The sequence below is a fragment of the Drosophila takahashii genome, chromosome 3L (assembly GCF_030179915.1).
Source record: "Drosophila takahashii strain IR98-3 E-12201 chromosome 3L, DtakHiC1v2, whole genome shotgun sequence".
NCBI lineage: Eukaryota > Metazoa > Arthropoda > Insecta > Diptera > Drosophilidae > Drosophila > Drosophila takahashii.
The window spans coordinates 17,741,168-17,764,495 of NC_091680.1; the positions used below are offsets into that span (position 1 = coordinate 17,741,168).

General features: G+C 44.0%; 7 protein-coding genes across 10 annotated transcripts; 4 read left to right on the forward strand and 3 right to left on the reverse strand.

The window, feature by feature from the left end:
* Positions 1-4,036: 4,036 nt before the first annotated feature.
* nudE (Nuclear distribution protein nudE) lies at positions 4,037-7,503 on the reverse strand. 3 transcript variants are annotated; one of them, XM_017142383.3, is made up of 6 exons: positions 7,362-7,503; positions 7,147-7,300; positions 6,428-6,701; positions 6,102-6,365; positions 5,686-5,777; positions 4,563-4,841 (listed from the first exon to the last, which is right to left on the reverse strand). In XM_017142383.3, exons 1-6 carry the CDS (start codon positions 7,439-7,441, stop codon positions 4,713-4,715), a joined length of 993 nt encoding a protein of 330 aa, XP_016997872.2. In that variant the 5' UTR covers positions 7,442-7,503; the 3' UTR covers positions 4,563-4,712. The 3 variants fall into 3 exon arrangements, with proteins under 3 accessions (XP_070071678.1, XP_016997872.2, XP_016997871.2); XM_017142382.3 differs by lacking the exon at positions 4,563-4,841 and adding an exon at positions 5,267-5,551; XM_070215577.1 differs by lacking the exon at positions 5,686-5,777 and having other exon boundaries at positions 4,037-4,841.
* Positions 7,504-8,162: 659 nt separating this feature from the next.
* LOC123002963 (uncharacterized) lies at positions 8,163-8,610 on the reverse strand. Its single transcript, XM_044393810.2, has one exon. The coding sequence runs from the start codon at positions 8,608-8,610 to the stop codon at positions 8,179-8,181; it is 432 nt and encodes a 143-aa protein (XP_044249745.1). The 3' UTR covers positions 8,163-8,178.
* A 45-nt stretch (positions 8,611-8,655) lies between these two features.
* LOC108057924 (type I phosphatidylinositol 4,5-bisphosphate 4-phosphatase-A) lies at positions 8,656-12,300 on the forward strand. 2 transcript variants are annotated; one of them, XM_017142384.3, is made up of 6 exons: positions 8,656-8,781; positions 9,108-9,351; positions 11,340-11,521; positions 11,579-11,788; positions 11,845-12,009; positions 12,075-12,300. In XM_017142384.3, exons 2-6 carry the CDS (start codon positions 9,225-9,227, stop codon positions 12,189-12,191), a joined length of 801 nt encoding a protein of 266 aa, XP_016997873.1. In that variant the 5' UTR covers positions 8,656-8,781; positions 9,108-9,224; the 3' UTR covers positions 12,192-12,300. The 2 variants fall into 2 exon arrangements, with proteins under 2 accessions (XP_016997873.1, XP_016997874.1); XM_017142385.3 differs by having other exon boundaries at positions 8,758-8,861.
* A 901-nt stretch (positions 12,301-13,201) lies between these two features.
* Hez (Hezron) lies at positions 13,202-13,944 on the forward strand. The gene is made up of 3 exons (XM_017142377.3): positions 13,202-13,350; positions 13,413-13,601; positions 13,657-13,944. The coding sequence occupies exons 1-3, from the start codon at positions 13,270-13,272 to the stop codon at positions 13,942-13,944; spliced, it is 558 nt and encodes a 185-aa protein (XP_016997866.2). The 5' UTR covers positions 13,202-13,269.
* A 135-nt stretch (positions 13,945-14,079) lies between these two features.
* LOC108057921 (tubulin polymerization-promoting protein homolog) lies at positions 14,080-14,841 on the forward strand. The gene is made up of 3 exons (XM_017142378.3): positions 14,080-14,218; positions 14,276-14,412; positions 14,478-14,841. The coding sequence occupies exons 1-3, from the start codon at positions 14,147-14,149 to the stop codon at positions 14,620-14,622; spliced, it is 354 nt and encodes a 117-aa protein (XP_016997867.1). The 5' UTR covers positions 14,080-14,146; the 3' UTR covers positions 14,623-14,841.
* On the reverse strand, positions 14,620-18,805 carry CalpB (Calpain-B). The gene is made up of 3 exons (XM_017142376.3): positions 17,666-18,805; positions 17,339-17,613; positions 14,620-17,113 (listed from the first exon to the last, which is right to left on the reverse strand). The coding sequence occupies exons 1-3, from the start codon at positions 18,604-18,606 to the stop codon at positions 15,552-15,554; spliced, it is 2,778 nt and encodes a 925-aa protein (XP_016997865.2). The 5' UTR covers positions 18,607-18,805; the 3' UTR covers positions 14,620-15,551.
* Positions 18,806-19,235: 430 nt separating this feature from the next.
* On the forward strand, positions 19,236-23,320 carry Taf2 (TATA-box binding protein associated factor 2). Its single transcript, XM_017142390.3, has 6 exons — positions 19,236-19,362; positions 19,426-19,480; positions 19,535-21,300; positions 21,359-21,771; positions 21,832-22,042; positions 22,100-23,320. The coding sequence occupies exons 1-6, from the start codon at positions 19,313-19,315 to the stop codon at positions 23,253-23,255; spliced, it is 3,651 nt and encodes a 1,216-aa protein (XP_016997879.2). The 5' UTR covers positions 19,236-19,312; the 3' UTR covers positions 23,256-23,320.
* Positions 23,321-23,328: the final 8 nt, after the last annotated feature.

Consider the following 23,328-nt stretch of genomic DNA (forward strand, 5'->3'; position numbering starts at 1 on the left):
GAGCGCCACTTGGGCTGCGGTCAAAAGGGACTTCCAAGCAGATGTGGGTGCTAATTAAAAGCGCAGTCCGCCTGATTGATCATCTGCTGCAGTTCCATCCATCTATACATCCTCACGGATATATATGTATATCCCCAGCAATCGGTGGCTAATCAAGGGGATTTCATTATCATGGCTCACACTTCAAATCGAGCCCAAATTATTTATAGCAAATGCTCAGTGTAATGGCAACCGGAAGGTGGCAACAGGAAGATGGCGACTGGCAGACGACAGCGCAGCTCCTAACAAGCTCACACACACATACTCACATGGCCCCCAGGACGATTTCCCCCTGTGTGTGTGAACGCGCTTCCCTTTCCGCTCCTGTATTGGTGTGCGCTTAAGGATTTTCCGTACCAAGGCGAATTGTTGCGTTTTATATACCCTCACTGAGATATCCAGAACTTTTGGGGCCAAGAGCTTTTACAACTTAAATAAAATATATTTTATACATTTAGGAGAAAGCAGACATAAAATGCGAGAGATAAATATAAAATATATATAGTCTTCAAATTGAGAAATAAACTAGACTTCTTAAAGAACCAAATAAAATATCAGTTTTATAACAAACACTTGGTATTTTATTAGGTTTTTTCAATTGGAAAACTAGAAAAACTTTATGCTCGACTTTCTTTACTCAAAGAAGATTATTTTCAAGACATACAAAACAATCTATCCATTGATTTAAGATACCAAGAATTTCGGGGATTAAAGGTCATCACTCCGTAAAATGTTTTATGTTCATAACAAAACCATTTCATAACTGTTTTTTATCTATATTTTTTTAAATATAAATTCTCTGATATGCTTTGTAAAAGCTAATAACAAATAGCAATTATAAACAGAACTTGACTTGCCTCTTTCAAATCATCAGTTATTGCCCTACTTTATGACCTTTATGATATTGAAACGACAGCAATTAAAACCTGAATATTTGTGTTAAGTGCAGCTACCTATTTTTAAACCAAACATTTTTCAAGTAAATGCCGAGTTTTGGCCAACAGGATTGGGTTCCAGTAGTTGGTGCGGTGCTGCAGCAGCCAGTCAAGTTTGGTATTTGCCCATCCTCCGACCATAGACAAACTCATTACGAAAAATGAGCGTCCTGCGGCGCTCAAACAAAGCAAGGACCCAACCTGTAAACGGCCCCCCTGGCCCGGTTTAAGTGTGTGTGTGTGTAAGTGCGTGTGGTGTGTGTCCTGTGTATGTCCTGTATGCCCTGCTTGTTGCTGTTGTTTATGCCAAAAATCATATACACCGCCCACATATCGATTTTGTTTGATGTTTAGGCTGGGCGCAGGACTTTAGGGCCGTGGATATACCGAGTGGATAGTCCTGGCTTTGGCCCTCGGGCACCCACAAAGCACCAAAAACAAAGGCATACACACCTCATCATTATTTCCGTTTGTGTACTCGTTCCGTTCCTACATTACGACGTCGCGTCGCGTATTTATACCCGTTACTCGTAGAGTAAAAGGGTATATTGTATTCGTGCAAAAGTATGTAACAGGTAGAAGGAAGCGTTTCCGACCCCATAAAGTATATATATTCTTGATCAGGATCACTAGCCGAGTCGATCTAGCCATGTCCGTCTGTCCGTCTGTCCGTCTGTCTGTCTGTCTGTCTGTCTGTCCGTCTGTCCGTATGAACGCTGAGATCTCGGAAACTATAGAAGCTAGAAGATTGGCATTTTGCATGCAGATTCTAGGAATTCCTACGCAGCGCAAGTTTGTTTCAAAATGGTGCCACGCCCCCTCTAACGCCCACCATCGCTTATATACGATTTTAAAAATTTTAATATTTTGGAAAAGTAAAAATGCAGTTTTATTGTGTTTATCAATACCTATCGAAATGTAGAAGAAATTTTTCAAATCGGACCATTCGTTAAAAAGTTATGCGTGATCAACGTTTTCTATCTCTATCTCCATCTCCCTCGCACTCCCTTTACCTGAGTAACGGGTATCTGATAGTCGGGGCATCCGACTATAACGTTCCCTCTTGTTTAAATATTTAAAGAGCATAAATGCCGTAAACTTTGGCCACCCTCCTCAAATTTTAGAGGGTGCCGCAGGAAGTGGAATTATATGGAAGCCCAAATTTCATGGGAAAAGGTATTAGTAGATAATGAAGAAGAAATTTAGAAGAAATTTAAATTCCGTTTCCTGCCTGATTTTTCTCAGGAAAGAAATATTTACTGGGAAAATTCAACTGACTAATTCGAGAAATCGCTAAAAATAGAATTTTGGGTAAATTTGTATATTGAAAATCCCAAAAATATATTAAAATATATTTAGTCTTATTTATAGATTCTAAAAAAGAAAAGAGACGGACCTAAAAAATAAAACATTATTTTATATTGCTTTATAATATTTTATTTTACTTTAACCACAAAACTCTTAAAAATATCCTCAAAAAAAGGCCAAATTAATTAAAGAACGTTTCGAAAAGAGCTAATAACCGTTTTTCAGGCAGTTACCGACTTTAATTACACAGCGAGTTATGTCGAAGGCTTAAAGCCATTCGTTTAACGACTGCGATAATTTGGCCAACAGACCTTACACCCTGTTTTTGTGGCATTTCGAGAGCTTCCACTTAAAGCCAGTGTTTTGATACAGTTTTTTACGAGCTGTTCGCTCGTTTTTTATGCCGAAACAATTGAGTTTGTTTGCAAAGGGCAAATCGGGTTCGCTGTTGGGCTTGACCCGCTTATTGTGATGTTGGCCAGGTCCTGATTGTTGGCCCTTGTGCTCGCCGGGAAATTGTATTCGCGGCCAGTTAATTAGCTGCCAGGGATCGTCCCTCTCGCGGGACTTCATCAGGCGACAGCAACGGCAAAAAAAAACGGGGCAGATTCTTCAAATTACTTTAGCAAAAAAAAAACCGGAGATGAAAAGGATAACCTTCTACTTGAATAGTAACACACTCAGAACCTTATTTTAATTTTTTACTTAATTTTATAATGATAATATTTACGTTTAGTCGGCTGCTAAGTACGTTTCTACATTTATTAAGCTTAGTATTTTATTATTATAAACTCTGCAATTAATAAACCAATATTAGTGACTTTTATCTAATGAAAAATTATATTCCGAATATTGGATAAAAAATAAATACCATTAATTTGTATTCCCTAAAAATATACTTGCTATACTAGTGGAAAAATGCCTACATTAGAATTTGTTGTACTTTTAAGTGCTCCAAAGCTTTCTATTCAAAAATATTTAATTCAAATATTTACATACCAACTCCATTTCGAATTCAAGCTTTATGAAACGATCTCCAAATATGCATCGAAATTGTTTCCCGGTGCACTCATGCCAGGCTGGCTTTGTGTCTGCTTACTTTTATTTCAAACGGCAATTGCATTGTGCCATTCCCAATCCGCTTATGGTTGCTGCCACGCCCCCTGGACCACCTCGACCGCCCACATTCCCTGCCCCTCCAGTAAACAATGCACTCAGCAGCAAACAAGAGCAGAAGCAACACCAGAAAGTCCGTCCTTTTTCCCTGGTAAGTGCTATGCGTATGATAAAAGCTTGTGTCATATTTTCATTTTTCTTCCATTTTTTTCTGCTTTTGTTGTGGGAGATTTTCCATCTGAGAAGAAGTTTTCCATCCACGCTGGCTCACTTAATGCCAGCACTCGACGTCGCTAACCCATTGCTTACTTCTCTGAAAACCAGAGTACTTTCATTAGCTTACCGCCAACGGACCTTCCGCCAGCAAGGTCGGCTTCAGATCCAGTTTATTTCACCCACCAGCCAGCAAACCGACTCCATCCACCATCTTAACTTCATCCATGGGGTAAAGCTCCGCAAAAATCCGCAACGAAATGGGTCTAAAAACGGGGAAGTTCCCCTGCGAAAAGCTTTCCAATTCGGGAATTCGGCCTTGGCATAGGAATTGACGCAGCATTCACCTTGTGTAATAAACTCAAATATTATTTAAAACTAATTAGCTGCAACGCACGCAGCTTTGACATTGAAGTGCGTGTGGGTTTCTATTAAACTAATTATGTTGCTCTTTATTCATACACATATATATATATATTTTTGCCTGTTCGTTGGATTCTTGTTATGCTTTATACAGTTTGCCGTTAACAATTTTTTTGTTGCATTTTTACAAATTTATATTCGCTCGTAAATATAAACAGAAAATAGCTCTTCGGATAGTTACAGTATAATTAGATGATCGGTTGTCGGTTTTCGGGTTAGATCTTGTCTTTTTTCCTAAACGCTACGAGTATTGGTTGTCCGCTTGAAGTATAATACTTGGACAGAGCTTCTTCGCTTTTTTTGCTGGGGTGATCTTCCTTAAACTTACTCGCTAAACACATTGTATGCCGAAAAACAATCGCGTTGCAGTTAACAATTGAAGTCAAAGTGAACCGAGTGGGGGACTTAGCTTAGGTATATACTCTTAATTCGTACTAAGGCATGTTACATGTTGGGCTCGAAACGACAACATCAACTGTTGTGTAATTTATAATATCGCAAATGGTTTATACAAAGTCAAGTTAGGTCAAATAAATAAAGAGGCAGCAGGAGCTAAATTAATGCTAACAGTAACATTAAAGTAACGTAACGTAAACGTAAAGCCAACTGAACAGTATCCCGTCCTTGTTTCTTTTTGGGCTGGGTTTGAGGATGAGGCTGGGGGTAGGTAGGCGGTGATTACTCGGCATCCAGCGAGAGGCAAGGCAGTCCGGCCAGCGCCGGATGGGTGGACTGCTGGGCGGAGCGGAGCCGCTGGGGCATCGGCTGGCCATTCTCGCGGTACGTCTTCAGTTTCGTCTCCATGGCCTGTAAGAAATACAGATGAGACAGGGGATTAGACAAAGGCAAAATAATCAATGCACATTATAACTAAATTGGAATTACCGCACAAAATGTGTCAAAGAAAATAAAATAAAATATTTTACAGCTTGTTTTGGTGAATTTCTGGTTCCCCTGGTCCTTTTACGCTTATAGGTTATTCTAAATAGTTGAATTCCACTTTAAATAACAGCCCATTATGGCAAAAACTCGAATGGAGTAGCTATACGCATGGAATCTCCAAGATTTATCTCTTAAATAAGGTTACTAACAGGAAAGTGCCTTTAAAATAAGACTACGAGTGCTTAAAAAACAAAAGCAAAGACCGCAAAATAAGGTACAAAAATAATTTGTATTTATTAACCAATGCAATTAATAAATGCAAGCGGAGGGCAACTAAAATTAGCCTTATAGATCGTGGCGCAATGTCAGAGCGGCAGGCTGGCGTCCGGTGAGTTGCGCATGCGCTCGGCGAAGCGCTTGAAAATGTTTGAGCCCGCATTGAGGCTGCCGGAGGAGCTGCAGTCGCTGGCGGGCGTGGACTGGGCGCTACTGGCGGCCACTGAGCTGCTGCTGCCGCCAAAGGCTCGGCGAAAGAGACTCGACTCGCTGGCCGATGGCGGCGGCTGCAGAGTCGCCGGGCGCTCGCAAATGCAGCGAAACTTTTCGCACTCGGGACATAGCAGGGCCTTGTCCCACTAAAAAAACATACGGAAAAACACATAAGCTGGAGGTGGGTGGTGTGTGGGGGTACAGGAAAAGTATTGACGAAACATGGGGGAAGTGGGAGTTGGGATAGCATGCCGGGTTCAAAGTTTTCGGAGGGACTTACGTTTAGTTTTCTTAACATGTCGGCCACAATGTTGAGCGCCGTTGTGCGGGAGCTGGGGTTCATGGAATTGCCATTGATTTGGTTCTCGGGATCTGCAAGAGGAAGCACACATACACAGCAGGTTAGTCGAGTGGTTAGTTGGTCAACTACTTAGCTACAGACGCTACAGACACAGAACGCAAACAATTTCGCCTACAAGAAATGTCGCAAACTCTCTCGTCACACTTTGTGCTCTTAATTTTAATAATTTACAATGCGATTACAAATAATGAGAAACTTAAACCTGCTAACGTTGTGACAAACAAGTAAAAACAAATGGAGAAAACAAAATCATATGCAAGGCTTGAACGTTTGGCGATTCGACTTGGATAATTTTAGCACACGTCTGGTTTTCTTAAGGGAACTGAGTATCTTACTTTTAAGCGAATGCTGCTGGTTATATTCGTTTTTATTAACTAAGCTGCCGTTGAGGGCGTTCACGCTGATGCTGGTGGCTCTTGTGGCGACGGTATTGTCGTGGTTTGATAGTTCGCCGTTGGCCACAATGCCGTTTGGCAGCGAGGCGGACGAGTTCATCGAGCTGTTCACCGTGTTGGTGTCGCTGGCCGTGGCAATGGGAATGCTCGTTCCATTGACCACTGGGGTAAAGCGTGACTTGACATTCAGCTCCTGCTTGAGATCTGCAATGGATGGGGTACAAATATAAGCTAGAAAATAAGGCGTTTGGCCATAAAGTACCCACCTCTCGTCTCATCCATTAGCCGCTGCAGCTTCTCTTGCAGCAATCCCTTCTCATCCACTTCCAGCTCGAGCAGGGCGTTCTTCTCGTAGGCCTGATCTAACATCTTCTCGAAGTTCTCTATGCTCTCGTTGAGAATGCGGTGGGCACGCTCCAAGTCATCGTTCTTCTGCTCTAACTGCCGCAGATACACCTTCATGGTGTCGCGATCCTTCTTCACCGTTTCCAGCTGCTTCTCCATGTTCGACATTTCAATGCCGTGCGAGTCCAACTTGAGCTGGGATTATAATAATAGGTTAATATGGTTTCTAGGTTGAAAATCGAATCGATCAGAGCTTTTATCAGATACTTAAGATGGTAAGTAGACAAATAAATATCACATTGTATATCACTTGAAGGGAATTCAAATTGATCTCTAAAAATGATTGAAATAGTCAACTAATGGGCATAAAAAAAATTTACAAATATGGTTTACTATCTAATAGATCAGTTTTTATCAGATATTTAAGATGCTAAAGCATAAGTCTCTGTAAAACTAGTAGTTAAATAAATATCACATTTTCCCTTCTGAAGGGAATTCAAGTTGATCTCTAAAAATGATGGAAATAGTCAACCAATAAGAAAAAAAAATCTACAAATATTTTTTCCAAGTGAGAAATAAAAAAAATAAAACCTTCTGATAAAAACTCTGGTTTTAAATAGGATTTCTAGGATCTAGCCACCTTGAGAGACTCGTTTTCCCGCTCAAACATTGTGAGCTTGGCTGTGAGATCTTTGATTATACTCTGCTTCTGGTCCAGAGTGGCGTCCATTTCGATTTCCATTTCGCGTGACTGTTCCACAAACTCATCGTACTCCTGTTTCACATCTGTCCACCTTAAAGTTATAGAAATATATGGGTTACAAGATGATCTTATAGATCTTAGAGAGCACTTACTCTTTGTGGTACTGCTTGGATCGCTCCTTCCAATATCTGCACTCATCTTCCACACTATTGAACATCGGTGGCGACTCCATTTCCAGGGTTTTTCTCCTCCTTGATTTTTGTGTACTAATCGGTGGTCAAACTGGGTTTGAAATTTCGTTCGTTCGAATTGATTTAATTTGTAATTTCTTATCGATACTATAGGTACTACGGTTGGGCTTATTCCTGCATGTGTGTGTGTGTGTTTTTTGGCTGCTTTGTTTTTAATTGCTGTGATTAAAATGCCAAAACACAGTTGTTGTTCAAGTTGAATAGTCTATAAAATCGGTGGAAAATGTGAAAAATCAATTAGGAACAGGTGTGTTTTCCCTGCTTTTGTTCTTCTTCTTTCCGGAGCTCCAAAATGGATTTTGCTTTTAAATAAAATGTAAATAAATTCAAACTAAATAAACACTTTTTGTGACGCAGCAGCTGCGGCAAGAACAACAACAACAAAAGGAGGATGAGCAACAACAGCTACGACGAAGTTTCCCATACAACAACGCGCAGCATGAAAATAAAATCATCGCCGATTTTCACCTGTTATTCCAGTGGCTGTGCCTGGAATATCATGTTCCCCACGTGCCCACGTGTCCTACTTACACTTTGCACTTAATTTTCCTACGTTTTATTTGTTTTATTTACATAAAATCAGTGTAAATAGTTATGCTCGTAAAAATTGACCACTACTCCAAAAATGCACTAGCCAACCCTGGTTTTCGGTGCCAGTGTTGGCTAACTGCCGCGTGTTTGTCTTTGGCAGCCCTGGTCAGCAGTTGTTATTTGAAATTCAATCTTTATACAAGGTTTTGTTTGGCCGATGTTTGCGTTTTCGCAACTTTCTTATAAACTCCAAATCGGGTTTTTCTATTGGTCGCGCTGCATAAGTTATGGATTTGTTGGCCGGCTCGTCGTTGCTCGTATCGTTTGAAATGTGGAACTCTGAGTCGGAACTATCCGCGATTATCTGAGCGGAATTTAGAGTTATATCCCGAGAAGAGCAGGGAATGTCGGCTATTATCACAGAATTATTATCGCCAACTATACGCATGGGCAGCGCCTGATAGTGGAATGATACATTTCGGCTGGATCTGCGACGTAATTTGTGTTTTCTGCTGGTATCAAAGTCACTGGAGCTTGTGGATGTGTTATTGCTGTTACTTGAAGACAATTCCGAGTCCTGATGGTCATTAATTTTACAGTTTTTATCCGTATTGGACATATTTATTATTTACCGAGGCGCAATTGTTTTGGTTCACAAATGAGCAAGTGGTTCAGGGCCACTTGTGAACCAGTTCCGTAAGTGGCAACCCACCTGGTCGAGAGTTGCCAGGTAGCCCGTCACAGTGTGGCCAGATCGCAGCGACGGCAGTGCATTTTCAACAAAAATAAGGTAAAATATAGCACAAATATGGCCAGCAATTGTTAAACAATTAGGCTAAATTGCGAGCAATATAAACCGCTGGCCATCGCGTGAGTGTGGGCAAAAGGAGCCTGCGTGGGCGTTGCACATGCAGCGGTCGGGAATTGATTAATTGCGGCGCATGCCGAAAAGGGAAAAAAGGGAGGATGTGTTTCAACAAAACGACAGTGAAAACCGCGACGAACAAGTGACTCTTCTGCGACAGTTTTGCGGAACAAAGAACTCGGGTGGAAAATAGCGAAGTGGAGAATATCTAGCACAATGTTTAAGCTTTCGGTTTCCTACTCATTTTCCAGTTGAAGAATACGTGTTGCAACAACAAAGGCAGCCCCCTCGAGAAGAAGTGCAACCGACCACCTAACGGGAGTTGCTCTACATATAGATAATCCAGATATCGGGCGATATAATCCAGTATGGCGGACCCAGAGCGACAGAGCCTGATCAACAAGGACGACGGCAATGGCTACAACTCGGTGGACGCCGTGGACGAGGGCGCCGACAATCCCGGGAGCAGCTCATCGGTGGCCACCAACGAGGACGGTGCGTATCGCTATTCTAAAGCCGGGCATTCAACCCGCATCCAATCAGCCAGTCAGTCAGCCGGGTGGCATTGGAAACCCAACAAGTGTGCGGGCGCTCTACTTATCCGCCCGCCGTGATTTCAAGTTGTCCGCTCTTCTAACTCTGCATTTTCACACTTCACCCCACTGAGTCATAAGTGGGGGGAAGCACAGGGAGAAAAACTGATATCGGTCCAAAATGATATCTAAAATGTACATGTGTTTTCACTTAAGATCATTTTCAAAAACATTTCAATTTGATATATCACTTATATATCCATGACCAATCGGTATTTTTAACTTATTCAATTTGGAAAAAAAATAATTAACTTTAATTTTTTTAAGCGTTTGTTAGTCAACTTCAAAAATGCATAATTAACAGATATGATAACATGAAATGATAATAATTTTTGACAAATTGCGACATACATTTCCCTTTGACATTAAGTATAAAAAAAGTATCATTAATAGGATTTAAAACCTTAATTTTGTGAAACATTTTTGGTTTTTCACACTTATAAAATAGTTAAAAAATTGTATAATGTTTTACGATTTGTCTCGAGTTACATTCCTTTTCTGTTTAGGCTTTTGTAGTAACCCGATGCCGGTATCGGCCAAATATTCGCACCGCCTTTGTTATTGTTTATGCTAGGACGCCTTAATCAGCGCAAGTAGCGTTCCTCACAGCTGTTTAATCAGAATCGATTTGGCGGTGGTGATAAAGTGGTGGCAAAGCGGGGGCAGTCAAGCCCCATGAGTCACCGTTTGACTTGCTGCGTTATCGCAGCACAGGGCGAAATTGAAGGCACAGAGGGCCTGCGATGAGCTGCGGCTCCATTGTTTGCCAAGGAACCTGATCTTCAGCTCAGGGAAAGCTCAGCCATATCATGAAAATACTCTTAAAAGAGTTCAGTTGCATCGGATGTTTGAGGTGGTTCCATTACATTTTTAATGAACTTTAACTTCCCCAATTTAATAAAAAATTTTATTGGGAATGTACCAAAAAGAATTATCCCATTTCCAATATATTTATCTTATTTTCTGAGTTGTGAATTGTTAAAACTTTTTTTTTGTCTTTGAGAAACTTCAGAATTGTAGTCTGTATTTAATATCACAATTTTGTTACTCAGCGATTGTGGTTTTTTCAGGAAAATTAATAATGTAAAATCTATTTAAAGAACACATTTTCATCCGATTTAAAACTTTACTTTTGATGACAAATTAAGACATTTGTCACTTTTAAAAACGATAAAAGGCTACTATTTTATTGAAAATATGTGTTCCAAATTCACAGTACATTACCTAATATCATGGTCTTGTTGTAAGTAAGATGAAATATATATTTTATTTAATTAATTTAAATCTGAATATTTACTATAAAATCAAAAACTATTATAAACTGCCACCTCACCCACTAATATTTATTTATTTATTTATTACGATGCAAGTTACATACAAGCGAACTATAAAAACATCTTAATTCAATGAACCGAAACCTCAGAAATTTCTAGTAATTCTTTTTTTTTAATGGTTTTTAACAAAATGATCCTTGAATCAAAAGACCTTCCAGGAAAGTGTACTTTAAAGACGTCTTTCTTTGTCTTTTCCTCCCGCCCTGTTAATGTTTACATACTTCTTGCACAAAGTTCGAACTTGTTTTGATCGAGAGCCGAGTTCCACAACTGCGGTCTAGCTGCACTAGTTTAATATCAAGACAGGAACGCTGCATTCATAGAGCCAAAACATTGACCCATTTGGCTTTATCGCAGCTTCTCCGAGCCACACACTATCGGAAAATGCAGTTCTCACTCTCTCCGCCAGCCAATCTCCGCCAGATGATGAGCAGTGTGGTTAAGGGAACTCTGCTGGCGAGATGTATTTATTTTACACCAAAGGTCTAGACATTGCAGGGCAACAATTAAGGCGTTTCATTGTATTAATAATTTTTCTTTTTTAATGGAATTTCAGGCAATGGAGCACCGACGGCGGTGCCTTGCATTGGACCCGATGAGCTGCCGCCGCCGTATCAACAGAGCACCAATACCGGAGGCGTGCCCATGGTCACCTGTCGGGTATGTCAGCACATGATTGACATCACCACGAAGCGGGAGCAGCACGTGGTCAAGTGCACCCACTGCAATGAGGCAACTGTAAGTTGTACTTTGTTAAATCCCTAGATATATCACTATCTTTTTGCATATCTACAGCCCATTCGGAATGCTCCGCCGGGCAAGAAGTACGTTCGCTGCCCATGCAACTGTTTGCTTATCTGCAAGAGCTCCTCGCAGCGCATAGCTTGTCCAAGGCCAAATTGCAAGAGGATCATCAATCTGGCCCCCAGTCCCGTCACCCCGCCCGTGCCCACCATGCCGGGCATGTGCCGCGTCACCTGTGGCCATTGTTCGGACACGTTTTTGGTTAGCTATTTATTAGAAGGAACCCCGAATGAATATTCTAATGCTTGCTCTTTTAGTTCAACACGTATCACAACGCCTTGGCCCGCTGTCCACACTGCAGGAAGGTCTCATCGGTGGGCTCGCGCTTCGCCAATAGCCGCGGCGTGATGTTTGCCATTGTGGCGCTGGTGTTCCTCATCGCAGGCATCGGCGTGACCGCCGGAACATACTCGATTGCTTCGGTAAGCAACACAAAACGTTCTCCCCTTTAAATAAATATTTATTTCTTTACCTTATTTCTTTGCAGGATCACGGCGGCATGTACTTCCTCTATGTGGCGCTGTTCGTGATCGCGGGTTGCATGCTGGCCCGCTCCGCCTACTATTTCCGCCTTAAAGTGAGCGCCATCGATGGGCCAATGTAAAGCTAAAGCACGGGGCCATCAGCAAAGGAAGTGCATTGTTTTATTTTTATATATATATATTATTCATATATATCATTCCTTTTGATATTAAATTTAACTAAACACAGCAGCCAATTTGCAGACGGAACATTTGAAGAACATTTCTCCAGCAGTCCAGCTAAAAAAAATTCTTTATTTCGAGCCAAACTAATAGCAAACCTAGCTAAATTATCAAAAGGAGGTCCCCGTTTAAACCGTAAAAGTGATTTTGAAAAGCATAATTAGGATGTTAAGGCCGTAACTAACTAAACACTATACTAAAAGCAAATATTTCGAGAGTCGCAGGAGCAGCTACCATTAAAGTGCTAAAAGAGGAACACAGAAAACTGTAGGCAGTCATTAGTTATTAGACCAGCGACCGATCAATCCACTAGCTCTCCACTTTTTATAGAATCTTCAGGCCACATTTTAGAGATTGTACAGTTTTGTTGTTTAAGTGTCCGATTTGTTATCCGTTTGTGCCTGTCCTGCAACTATTTCGGTATTTATTCTTCTCGTATTCGTTGATACGCTTTGAATTTTGTGTTGCTAAGAATTTATCCAATGCACTCTTCTCAGTTCCCGCCGAGGCAGAAGCAAGCGCTTTGTCCTTTGGCGTTAGACATAATTTAAAGGGTATGCTAATAGTGCTAAATGAAGGTACATACATACGCGCATATATATGCCACACATACATAATTATAATGAAAATAATAAACAAGGCAACACTTCTTGAACAACAGAGAACAAGCAACGCTCATGCAGAAACAACAATTTAGACAGCAACTGCTAAACTGCGAAATTGAATATATATATATGATTAAAAGGAACGGTTTACTTTTGAAATATATATATACAACATTTATATTTAGTACATTATAAATTAGCATACATACACTGTAAATAAAAAGAAATAAAACCACAAGCGTAGCGGACTTTTTTTTTGGCGACAGCATTGGCAAAGCTTTAGAAAACGGAGAATGCCTTGAACTTGTCATCTTTTTTGGGTTGGCACAATCAATTTGATGTTCAGCATTTATCTCTCAGCTCCAAGCTCGAAATGTCGTCCTTGGCTCCTTGCTTCACCGTGGGATCTATAGTTTGCTGCAAGACTTGTTTTGGCGATAGTATTTTGGGAGAGGTATATTCTTTTTATTTTTAAATTAGTGATATAATAAATTATATAATAAATGTAATCCCCAGGTGATTTCTTTTGATCTCGGCGTTAAAATGCTTATGATGAAGTGCCCATCCAGCAAAGGCGGTGGTGACCAACAGATTTTCTACAACTTAACCATTATCAATCTTGCACTGTGCATAGACATTGAGATTATCAAGGAAAAGCTGCCTTTGGAACATATTCAACCCCCCGAACCGATCAATATCAAAGTGGTACAGTCTTTTGTGGTTATATTTTGATGATATATCGAATCATGTTCCTTTGTAGCTTCAAGAGCGCTTCCTACGAGCAATTGAACATCGTTCCATTTCCTGCCGGAGCTACCATCCCCAGGCGTCTCCTTTTGGTCAAGCTCTATTTAGGCTGATGGTCAAACTTTTCGGTGATCCCGCAGTCAAGTGGCAAACCCAAGGAGACACTGTGGGAATCACTATATTGCATCAGTTGATCATAGAACCGCCATATGGAGTAAAGAATATAAGACTCGGGGTTTGGAACCCAAAGTTAGCATTATACGTCCAACGTATCGTTCAAGACTTCCACAATAAACAATAATAAAACGACGCGCGTGCCCATGGCAACAGTCGTCTAGATAATATAGCTACCAATTCTCTGGGCGCTTTGTTTATCAACAAAACAATTCGAAATACATACATAGTCTCGACACCCACATAGAATACTTTTCTTTATCTGCCAGAAAGCACAATTTTTATTTGTACACATTCGATTTTATGCACTACTAAGCTAAAAATTCACCATGGCCGATGATGAAGATAAACCAAAGAAGCACACGCTGGACTCTCTGTTCGCGGTGTATTGCAACTTCCAGGTAAGATAAATCAGTTAATTGATGGTATTATCCAAAAGGAGAATTATTCGACGGCAGGTTATACCTACGGATATAGAAAACGAGGTGTTCGACAGCATACTCCTCTCACAACTGGATGCTTGGCTAGAGCAGGCCAAACTTATGCCAAATCCTATTACACGAACCCAAACGGGTCTCATCTACATGCGATACAAGTAAGTAGATATTATCTAGAAAAATTTCTTATATTTAATATTTTTAAATTAAATAATCTTCCTAGAAAATGGCGCTTAGAATACGAAGACTTTCTGGAGGTTCTAAATAGCTTAGCCTCTGATAACGATATACTTATAGATGACATGAAGCAGGTAATGATTGATGCTGGAATCCCGAATGGTGCCGATGTGGTCATAGCCGTCAAATAGATGTTCTAGTGCATCGCTGCAGTTTATTTATTTACATACAAAAAGACAAACAACAATTAAATTTTCGACAGTAACATTACATAAAGATAAATAATTTTGATTAGTTAAATTGTTTACAAAAATTATAGCATAGTATAAAAGCGTCCAACAAAAGCCTCTTATCCCAATAGGTTAATTAAAGTTAGTTTAACATTTAGAAAATTCTAATTTTGATGAAGAGGGTGCCTAAAGGTAGTTGATCAAAAAACTAAATACAAATTATACGGGTAGTACAACTTTTGATATATGTAATTCAATAAATTTACTGATGTTTGCTTATAATTATTCGATTGTGATTGGATCTGTTCGATTTGCTTTACTTCCCTGATATAACAACAGCAATAACAACGTTTGTTTGGACAACTGAGTCTGGTCGAATTAAGTTGTAGCACCTGATCATACATATGTGTAGTGTGGCGGTTCAGAGATTACAATGTTACAAAAATACATGCTTATTCATTCCGTTTATCTTATAAATATTGTTGATGCGTATTAATGGCTTTCCGAGTGTCTCGGAGCAAGTGTAAGGTAATAATGCACTCTTCAGTTTGTACTAGCAAATTTCCGGCTCATATTTTATTGATGCTCGCTCTTAGTCATCCCTCCAGTGGCTCCGTATAGTATAAAATCTATAGTGTAGATTGTTTTTATATCGTTCATCGTGTAGAGGAAACCTCGTGCCATTCCAAGGCCACTCCAATTTCGCCATGATGTTGTATTTCCGGATTTGGTCATCCGATAAGATTCTCTTGTTGGCTAAGTGAGTGTATCTCACCCGATCTCCGGGCTGAATCGTCATGTTGCTTTGCTTATATCATGCATGAAAAGTATAATGCACAGGTTAAGTATTCGTGGCACTTAGGATTAGATTAGTATCAATTGCAGTTAATTTAAGAGTAAATTGTTCGCTCCAGCCAGTCGTCCAGATTGAAGAAGGCCGTATCCGAATTATCCGTGTCCCTTTCGCGGAACATCTCGATGAAGGTCCTCACCTTGATGGCGCACATGAGGAAATCGTCGAAGGGTATCTGTCCCTCCCGCGAGCCGTAGCGATGGGCCAGGGCATTCAGGAGCCGGTTGTTCAGATGGTAGCCAGCCGAATTGAGCGCTCCGCGCAGATGGAAGCCATCGATGCTGCCAGTGCGACGGGTGTCGTATAGCTTAAAGACCGCCCGCCACTTGGCAATATCGGTGAGCAGGGCCTCGAACTCCTCGAAGCCCAGGCGACCGGAGCGATCCTTGTCCAGCATGGCCACCATCGAACGCACGGCATCCTTGGAGAAGCCATCCGTGCCCACCATTACATCCCTCATCGAGTGGTCCAAAATGCGCTTAAGCTCCTGCCAGTCGACCTCCTCATCGCTACCCGCCACGCTGTCGAACAGGCGACGCAGGGCAATGCGCTGCGGGTCGTCCTCCTCCTTGGGCGTTGGCGGCGGCAGAGCTGGAGCAATGCGGTCATCGGTCTCGCCAAAGCCCACCTCGTCGTCGTTCTCCTCCATGTTGTTCATCGTCTCGGAGAAGACGCGAATGATGAACTCGCCCTCCTCGTTCGGATCGAAAGTCGAAGGAACGATGAGGTAGTGACCAGGAGGCAACTTGAACCTCGCGCACACCTCGCGCGTGTTGATGAAATGCGGAGATCGGGCCACTGAAGCGCGGTACTTGAAGAAGTTCAGGCCCTGCGGCTTCACCTGCATGTCCCTGTCCGTCAAGTGATAAATAGCAAATCCAATGGTCAGGCAGTCAATGCCCACGTTGCGCTTGCTGCGTCGATTCTTCTGCATCAGGGCCACAATGGCCGTGCACTTGCCGTCGTCATCCTCGTCGTCGGGATCCTCCAGCGATATGATGTACTGCGGATTGTGCCAGAAGGTCTCCAGGAAGTTGCGGCAACCTCCGGCCGTTACGCCCGAAGTCCACTCGCCCTCGAACATGGACATCTCCCACTTGCGACGAGAGCTATGCTGCTGATCCTCCGTCAGCGAGTCGGGCGATAAGTTACAGATCTCCACACGATCAAAGTGGTTGAGGAAGTCCTGGAAGGACATCCAGAACTCGCCGTCCCGGTCAAAGTTCAGGCCAATCTCCTCCTTCGTGTGCTCCGGAATAAAGCGCCACTCCGGCGAGCTGTCGCTCCACGGACCGCTCCACTCGGCATCGTTGCCCCAGGGATTACGCATGCGGATCATGGGCAACTTGCCCTGCCGATTCGGAGTCGAGATGTCCATGAGGCAGACCTTGGTAATGGAGTAGGCGTGTCCGCGAATCAGACCCTGAGGCGTCTCCGCCTCCAGAACATGGGGATCGGGCTCCAAAGAGCAGCCCATCATCGAACCGCGCTCGGCGGCCTTCATCATGATGCTGAATAGATTTGGAGGAGCCTCCTTGATGTCATACCACTCGGTGACGCCGCCGGTGAAGTCCTCCATGGCCTCGCAGGTGGTGCCGCCTGAAATTGGAGTAGAAATGGTTAAAGATTAATTTTAGTTTAGTTTCAAAGAAATTTAATATCACTATTCCAACCACAAAATGTGCCACTTTAATATTCATTTTAATGGCTAACCTATGATAAGCACTTTGTATTTTTAGAACGGAACTTTAAATAAATTTTGTTGCGCCACAAAGTTGCTCTACATTATTTTTAAAAAGTAGATAACAAATTCTAATATCTTACCCTTGAGAGCTTCATAGGATCCATGGAGCTTGGCGTAGGCCTTCTCTAGCAGGGCGCTCCAGAATTCGTTTTTCTCCGTGGAGTGCATGTAGATTAGTTCGCCATTATAAGTAGGCAACCGATCATCGATGACCACCTCCACCCACTTGCCATACTGCCAGAACTTGAAGTGGAAGATGCCAGCGTAGTTCTCCTGGAAGTCCTGATCCGGAGGGATAACGCGGAAGAACAGCGTCGAGTCCTGCGTGAGATTGGCTGCGGCAGCCAGGAGCCAGCTGTAAAGGAATATTTTAGGTTGTTCCTATAAAAGTTTATATTTTATCTTACCAATCACCAAGTTCTCCTTGCTGGACATCGAACCGCGAGTAGCCCTCCACAAAGAACTGCGGATCATCGACGATATCGCCCGGACGGAGCCACTCGTAGTAGCGATCGGGTCGCCGGGAATACATCAGCGAGGCATTGGTGGCCGGAAAGTCGGGATCCTCGAACATGGTGCCATTGGCCACGCAGCTGGCGCGAAGGGATTCGAAATCACCCTTGCTGACGCTATTCTGCCGCGTACTGGTGGCCTTGCGACCCATCCAGAACATATTCTGATTCTCCGGCACCTTGACGCTGGTGAAGCTCAGCTCGGCAATGCCCACGGAGGGCTCCTCCTCCTGGGTGGGAGCACTGGCCGGTGGCGGAGCCGTGGGATATGGCAGAGCTGGGAATCCTCCGCCGCCGCCGTGTTGCTGCTGGGGAGCCGGACTCGTTGGCAAGGGCGCATACGGCATTGGCATGCTGGGGAAACCGGGCATGGCCGTTGGATAAGGGGCTAGTGGAGCAGCCGGATAGGGAAGATTGGGCTGCGGCATGCCTCCGTAGGGCATTCCAGTTGGATAGGGCGCCATGGGAGCACTGGGATACGGCAGCGATGCTCCTGAATTGGCGGAGGGCAAACTGGGATAGAGTCCGGCTGCCGGATATGGCGTGGCACTGGGATAGGGAGCTGGTGCTCCGGGCACGGGCATTCCCATGCCCATTCCGGTTCCCGGGTACGAGGCATTCTGGGCGTGACTCGTCTGCTTCACCACATATGGCATTCCGCCCACGGATTCCGATGAGGGATAGGGCAGCGAGGGGTAGAGACCCGCCTTGGGCTTGGGGGCTCCTCCTGCTCCCTCGTTGCTGACTTCATTCTTGCTGTAGCCCAAGGCCGCCAGGTTGACAAGGCCAATGCCACTGGCATGATAATTCTTGGGGTAATTATCAATGCCGTACATTTTCACTGGCTTTTCCTCTTCCACGCACGGGTTTTTCCCAATTCTACGTTCTAATGGCGTTGCAAATCGACTAAAACTACCGATCTAGCTGTATCCAGATGTTGATTAACTCGCTGCCGTGGTAAAACTGCTGACTCGCTGGGAATCGTACGCTTTATTAAATGGGAGAAGTATCCAAATTTAACTTTCTCGGTAAATGATTCATAATCTTTAACCCTTGTGGGCGCGGATTTTTTTTGGTTCAAGTGACGAGTTGAATGGAGGGTAGTTATTTAGGGCACTTCCTAAAAGCTTAACTAGATTTAAATATTTCTTAGTTTAATTTAAAATTAGAGATAAATTGTTTATTTTATTTAATTGTTATAGTAAAATACTTCAATACAGATTAACTTCATATTTATTTTTTTCTTCTTATTTTAATGTCTTATTTTCGAATTAATAAACAATAAAATAATAATAACACAGCCTAATAAATTACTTCTTATTATTAAAAAGTAGTGAATTCTAAACCCCCGGCACCACATAAGGGTTAAACTAAGGGCCCAGGGCTGCATCACCTCGCAGAGTTGCCATCACACCGCAATTAACATTTGGTATTTTTAGCCCTGTCGGCATTCACATAGAGAAGAAGAAGAAGTTAAACAGTGTTTTTGATAACAAACGAAAATTATTTGAGAAAATCTGGAGAAGAACCGGCAATTGAGCGATGGAAACACAACCTGAGGTGCCCGAGGTGCCGCTGCGTCCGTTTAAACTATAAGTATTCCCCCGGATCATTCAGAAAACCCAAAATAACGCATTTTCTCCCTCCGCCAACACGGCGCATCAGGTTGTGAGTCTCACGGGCATCAGTTTCGAGCGGAGGAGCATTATAGTAAGGATATAAACTAATATATAGGTGACTTATGCTAATACCTTCCCCTTTTAGGGCGTGGTCGAGCTAACCATTGTACCAAATAGTGAAAATCTACGACTCATCCGTCTAAACGCGAAGCAACTGAGGATCTACAGCGTCGTTTTGAACGATGTCTGCCAGGCGGAGTTCATCTACTTCGATCCCTTCCAGGACATCTCGCACAAGGATCCTAAGAGCCGCGTGCTGGAGGTCTACTCCAAGCACCATCTGAACGCCGCCCAGATCACCGATCCGGATGCGAACAACGGCGAGCTGATGATCCAGGTTCCCCCCGAGGGCTACTCGATGATCCAGGAGGGTCAGGGTCTGCGCATCCGCATCGAATTCTCACTGGAGAGTCCCAAGAGCGGCGTCCATTTCGTCATACCGCCAGCATCCACGGATGAGGAGTCGCAGATGAACTGCTCGCATATGTTCACCAATTGCTATGAGAACTCCACGCGTTTGTGGTTTCCCTGCGTGGATAGCTTTGCGGATCCGTGCACCTGGCGGCTGGAGTTCACGGTGGACAAGAATCTGACGGCTGTTTCGTGTGGAGAGCTAGTGGAAGTCATTATGACCCCGGATCTAAGGAAGAAAACCTTTCACTATACAGTAACCACTCCTGTGTGTGCCCCGAATATCGCGCTGGCTGTGGGTCAGTTCGAGATCTACGTGGATCCGCATATGCACGAGGTGACCCACTTTTGCCTGCCCGGAATGCTGCCGCTGCTGAAGAATACGGTTCGCTACCTGCACGAGGCCTTCGAGTTCTTCGAGGAGACTTTGTCCACGCGCTATCCGTTCTCCTGCTACAAACAGGTGTTTGTAGACGAGTTGGACACGGACATCAGTGCGTATGCCACCATGAGCATCGCCTCGGTGAATCTGCTGCACTCGATAGCGATCATCGATCAAACCTATGTATCTCGAACCTTTATGTCGCGTGCCGTGGCCGAGCAGTTCTTCGGTTGCTTCATCACCTCGCATCACTGGTCGGACACCTGGCTGGCCAAGGGCATTGCGGAGTATCTGTGTGGATTGTATTCGAGGAAGTGCTTCGGCAACAACGAGTACCGCGCCTGGGTGCAATCAGAATTGGCGCGAGTGGTTCGGTATGAAGAGCAATACGGCGGCATCATCCTCGATTGCAGCCAGCCTCCAGCTCCTTTGCCTGTTTCTGGCACAAATCCATCGACTGCCGCCAGCAAGCAGCAGGAAATTGTCCACTATTTCCCCATCAAGAGTTTGCACACTGTGTCGCCGAAATATGTGGAAGCGATGCGCAGGAAGGCTCACTTGGTTATCCGGATGCTGGAGCATAGAATTGGCCAGGAGCTGCTCATTCAGGTGTTTAACAAACAACTGGCATTGGCAACCAATGCGGCGTCCACGAAAATAGGGGCAGGACTGTGGTCTCAGTTGCTCATCTCCACCAACATTTTCATCAAGGCAATCTTTACGGTGACGGGCAAGGATATGTCTGTATTCATGGACCAGTGGGTGCGCACTGGAGGCCATGCCAAGTTCTCGCTCACATCGGTCTTTAATCGCAAGAGGAACACAATCGAACTGGAGATCCGTCAGGATTTCGTTAATCAGCGGGGAGTGAGGAAGTACAATGGTCCTTTGCTGGTGCAACTGCAGGAATTGGACGGAACTTTCAAGCACACGCTGCAGATTGAAAATACCCTGGTGAAGGCGGATATCACTTGTCACTCGAAAAGTAGGCGTAATAAGAAAAAGAAAATCCCTTTGTGCACCGGCGAGGAGGTGGACATGGATTTATCAGCCATGGAGTAAGTTTTTACAGAAATATATCGTAAAAAAAATCCATTTAATAAATTATTTTTGTAGCGACTCACCTGTGCTGTGGATTCGCCTCGATCCGGAGATGATTTTGCTGCGTGATCTGATCATTGAGCAGCCCGACTTCCAGTGGCAGTATCAGCTTCGCCATGAGCGCGATGTTACGGCCCAATTTCAGGCCATTCAGGCCCTGCAGAAGTATCCAACGAATGCCACCAGGCTCGCCTTAACGGACACTATCGAGAGCGAGCGTTGCTTCTACCAAGTACGCTGCGAGGCGGCCCACAGCCTGACCAAAGTGGCCAACCAGATGGTGGCCTCCTGGAGCGGCCCACCCGCCATGCTGAACATATTCAGGAAATTCTTTGGCTCCTTTAGTGCTCCGCACATCATCAAGCTGAATAACTTTTCCAACTTCCAGCTGTACTTCCTGCAGAAGGCGATTCCCGTGGCAATGGCGGGTAAAATTGAAAGCTGTTAATTGTTTTGTATATTTTATTAATTTTTGAATCCTTTTACAGGTCTCCGAACCTCACATGGAATCTGTCCGCCGGAAGTGATGCGTTTCCTCTTCGATCTCTTCAAGTACAATGAGAATTCGCGTAACCATTACACGGATGCCTACTACAGAGCGGCTTTAGTGGAAGCTCTGGGCGAAACACTAACACCTGTGGTCTCCGTTGCCATCCACGGCACTCAGATCACCACAGACAGTCTTTCTACAGATGCAAAGTAAGTTCGGAAAGTTAAACGTTAGTAGATTTTTATTAATTAAATTTTGAACTCCAGATTAGTGCTCGACGAAGTCACGCGTCTGCTGAACATGGAGAAGCACCTGCCGTCGTACAAGTACATGGTTTCCGTTTCCTGCCTGAAGGTCATCCGAAAGCTACAGAAGTTCGGTCACCTGCCCTCACTCCCTCACATTTACCGCAGCTATGCGGAATATGGTATTTATTTAGATCTCCGCATTGCGGCCATGGAGTGTCTGGTGGACTTTGTAAAGGTTGATGGACGTAGCGAGGATCTGGAGCATTTGATCACGCTGCTCGAAACGGATCCCGATCCGGCTGCCCGCCATGCGCTGGCTCAACTCTTAATAAACAACACGCCCTTCACCCGCGAATCTCGCAGCCGGCTGGATAAACCGAATCTGGTGGATCGCCTGTGGTTCAGCATCAACACGCTGGCCTACGACACCAAGCTGCGTTGCGATATCGTGGACTTGTACTACGCTTTGTATGGGAGCAAGCGGCCGAGTTGTTTGCAGGCCGGTGAGAACCAGAGCTTCTACAAGGATTTGATGAAGGATAATGGTGGCAGTGCAAGTAGTGTGACCGGCAGTTTTAAGAAGACCAGCGATTCCAAACCGCCGCCGCCACCACTAATGGATATTGAGCCGCAGGAGCGGCACAAGCCCGCCTTGGTTACGATCAAGCGAACGGCCACAGAAGCCTTCGAGGTGGGCGATGAGATTATCAAGCTGGAGCGCAGCGAGGAGATCACCGTGCTGGATGAACCAGTCAACGTTCAGGCCTATGATAGCGAGACCAAGGTGAATATTCTGCCGGCCGATGACGAGGCACCCGAATCGCATCAGGTGACCAAGCGCCTCAAGACCGAAATCTACGCCGAGGATGATAACTCCTCCATAATGCTGGACGTGGGCGATTCCACGAGATACGAGAGCAGCTACGAGGAGGGCAAGTTCAAGTCGGGCGATGGTCTGCTCAAGAAGAAAAAGAAGAAGGACAAGAAGAAGCATAAGCACAAGCACAAGCATAAGCACAACAAGGACAAGGATAAGGATCGCGAGCGCAAGGATAAGGACAAGCGGGATCCGCAGATATCGCGCCTGCAGGCCAAAGAAACAGCCACACCCGACACGCTCAGCTCGGCGGACAGTAGCAACAGCAACAGCCTGCCGCCCATGAACCTTAACTAAGTGAGGGTTCCAGATGCAGCGGCTATCTGAAGAGGGATAGGTGGGAAAATAAAGCTAAAACTAGTTATAACAA